General features: G+C 39.7%; 1 protein-coding gene across 1 annotated transcript in view; it reads left to right on the forward strand.

Annotated features, from left to right (window-relative positions):
- Window positions 1–2,393, forward strand: part of SEC16A (SEC16 homolog A (S. cerevisiae)) — a 25,723-nt gene that overhangs the window by 20,458 nt on the left and 2,872 nt on the right. The window contains 5 exon segments of the mRNA XM_009699728.1: window positions 1–38; window positions 282–359; window positions 609–665; window positions 1,344–1,455; window positions 1,783–1,920. The exon segment at window positions 1–38 is cut by the window's left edge and continues 28 nt beyond it. Coding sequence (XP_009698030.1) covers window positions 1–38; window positions 282–359; window positions 609–665; window positions 1,344–1,455; window positions 1,783–1,920 — 423 coding nt within the window.

Genomic DNA, 2,393 nt, shown 5'->3' on the forward strand with positions numbered 1-2,393 from the left:
CTAAAAAAGAAATGAAAAAGGAGCCAGCACCTAGAAAGGTAAACTTTCTAAGAAAGGCAGCTATAGCTGGAGGAGATTTGTTAGTATATGTGGTAACTGCTGGTCAAGGGTACTTATTTAAGAGGTCCTGACTCAACTGTTCCTTTCTATTCATTAGGTGCAAGTCTGGGCTCAGAGTTGAAGTCCATAACAGCAAATGAATTGTTGCATGAATGTTTCTTTTAATCTTCCTGTAAAGACAGTGTTGAGAGAATTAACTGAGTAGATGAATTTATTTTTAGACTGGTGCAACCTGGTTTCGTTGGCTGATGGGAAAAGGAAAGAATGAAGCTCACCTTCCAGATGACAAGAACAAATCAGTAAGGCCCCTAAATCACAAAAACCTTTATACATTTGAATTTGTTCACAATGTTTTCCTGGATGACAGGTGAACATTGTTTTGACAAGTAAACAAATGTGTGTAAAATTTTCAAGATTATGCTTATTCCAAGACTGGCTTTTTAAAAAAAATTGTTACGATTTGGGTGTTTTATTTTTTTCTTTCTTTTTTTTTTTTTGCTTGACACCTTTGTTTGAACTCGTAATCTTTGACTGTGATTTTCTTGCAGATTGTTTGGGATGAACAGAAACAGCGCTGGGTTAATCTGGATGAACCAGAAGAAGAGGTAAAAGTCTCAGTACTCATTATTTCTCCAGTTGGAAAACTGAAATCTGTACTGGCACACAATTTTCTTTAATCTGTTATTGGCTCTTAAGAGCTGCCTTTTACTGAATTTGGATTAAAATGTGCAACATCTTGAAACTAATAAACAGGTTAAATGTTCTTATAGTCTACATCCTATGGAACCATTGGTATCTTTAGTTGCTGGTGTGGAGCCAATAACTGCAATTGAATTTGCTCCAAACTTAGTCCAGTGTATCTCTTCATAGAGGTAGGCATCACCTAGACAGTTGCTTGTTAATTGATTTGCTGCAAACAGAATATACAGAAAAAAGGAAGAGTCTGTAGTTTTGAAAAATGTAATGCGTCGTATAGCAAAGAAAATCACACATCCTGTCCATCCTTGATGTTCAAGGATCTGTCTCAAAACACAAACAAATAATAAGAACCACTGTTGTAAATGTTTCCTTTTAGAGTGAGTGTAGATGGGTTGTAGAAATCCTTTGACATTAGTTACCAGATGGAAGATGAACAATATTGGTCTGCACTACGAGATGTATGTCTGTATACCCAGTTTTATGTGCTCTGGAATAGGTAAGGAAAAGGAGAAGTCAGGCAGATACTTGTTTCAAAACTCTTGGTCAATGATGTGTTTGGATTCTTATTTTTGTTCTCCCTGCAGAGTAAGCCTCCGCCACCACCTCCAACAGGATTTCCTAAAGTTCCTCAGACAGTTCCACCTGGACCTGCAGGCCCACCTAATGCCCCTGTCAACATGTTCTCCAGAAGAGCAGGTAACAGACAACATTGATGCTTGAAGTATGGAAGACTTCAGATTTTCTCTTGCATAAAATGTGAAGGCAGAAGTCTTGACTCTTCTGGAGTTGTTTGGGAATGGTTGGCAACTCAGTGATATCATGGAGCTGTGCCTATTGCTGGCTTTGCTTGTGCCTAGCTTCTGCACTGTGATTGCTGTCACAACTGTACTGTGACTTGGGTGTTATTGTTTGTGTCTCTGGAGCATTATTTTCTGATTCTGAAACCAGCAGACTGTTTGAAGTAGACATGGGGATGACTAACACAAGGCTTATTTCTGTTATTTCTGGATTTTTCTGTTTTAGCCGGAAGCAGAGCCCGTTATGTTGATATCCTGAATCCAGGTGGAACCAAGTCAAGTGGTGCTCTTCCTGCACCATCAGACCTCTTTGCCCCCTTGGCACCAATGCCAATTCCTGCAAATGTATTTGTTCCAAACTCAGGTGTGTCATGAGTGGATGAAATTGTAAGGAGGTTGTGGGGTTATTTATGGTTATGTGATTACTGAAGTCACTTCAACGGTGTGTGTATTGTGTAGCCTTTAATGAACGTTTAAGAATGTTCAAGGTCATTAACTCCAATTTGTTTTAGAAGTAGAATCAGTCTGAGAACTGCAGTATGGGTTAGTAAAGCCCAGCTCTGCATGCTGCAAACAACGGGGTTCATGGTGGGGTTTTTTTTATTTGTTTTGGGGTGTTTTTGCCCCGCCCCCCCCACCCACTCCCCGTGGCAGAGTGGCTAGACCATCCAAATAGCAAAATCTGAACTGTATAATACTCCTGTTGCTCAGTGTCTCCTGCTCACTTCTGACACCTGGTCCTAGTTCTAGGACTGCTGTTTGGTGAAAGAAAGGGAGAGGTCTTACCTGCACACTTGCTTACCATCTTTTTTTTTTTTTTTTTTTTTTTTCCCCCTT

The sequence above is a fragment of the Cariama cristata genome, unplaced genomic scaffold (genome assembly GCF_000690535.1).
Source record: "Cariama cristata isolate BGI_N322 unplaced genomic scaffold, ASM69053v1 scaffold21864, whole genome shotgun sequence".
Lineage (NCBI taxonomy): Eukaryota > Metazoa > Chordata > Aves > Cariamiformes > Cariamidae > Cariama > Cariama cristata.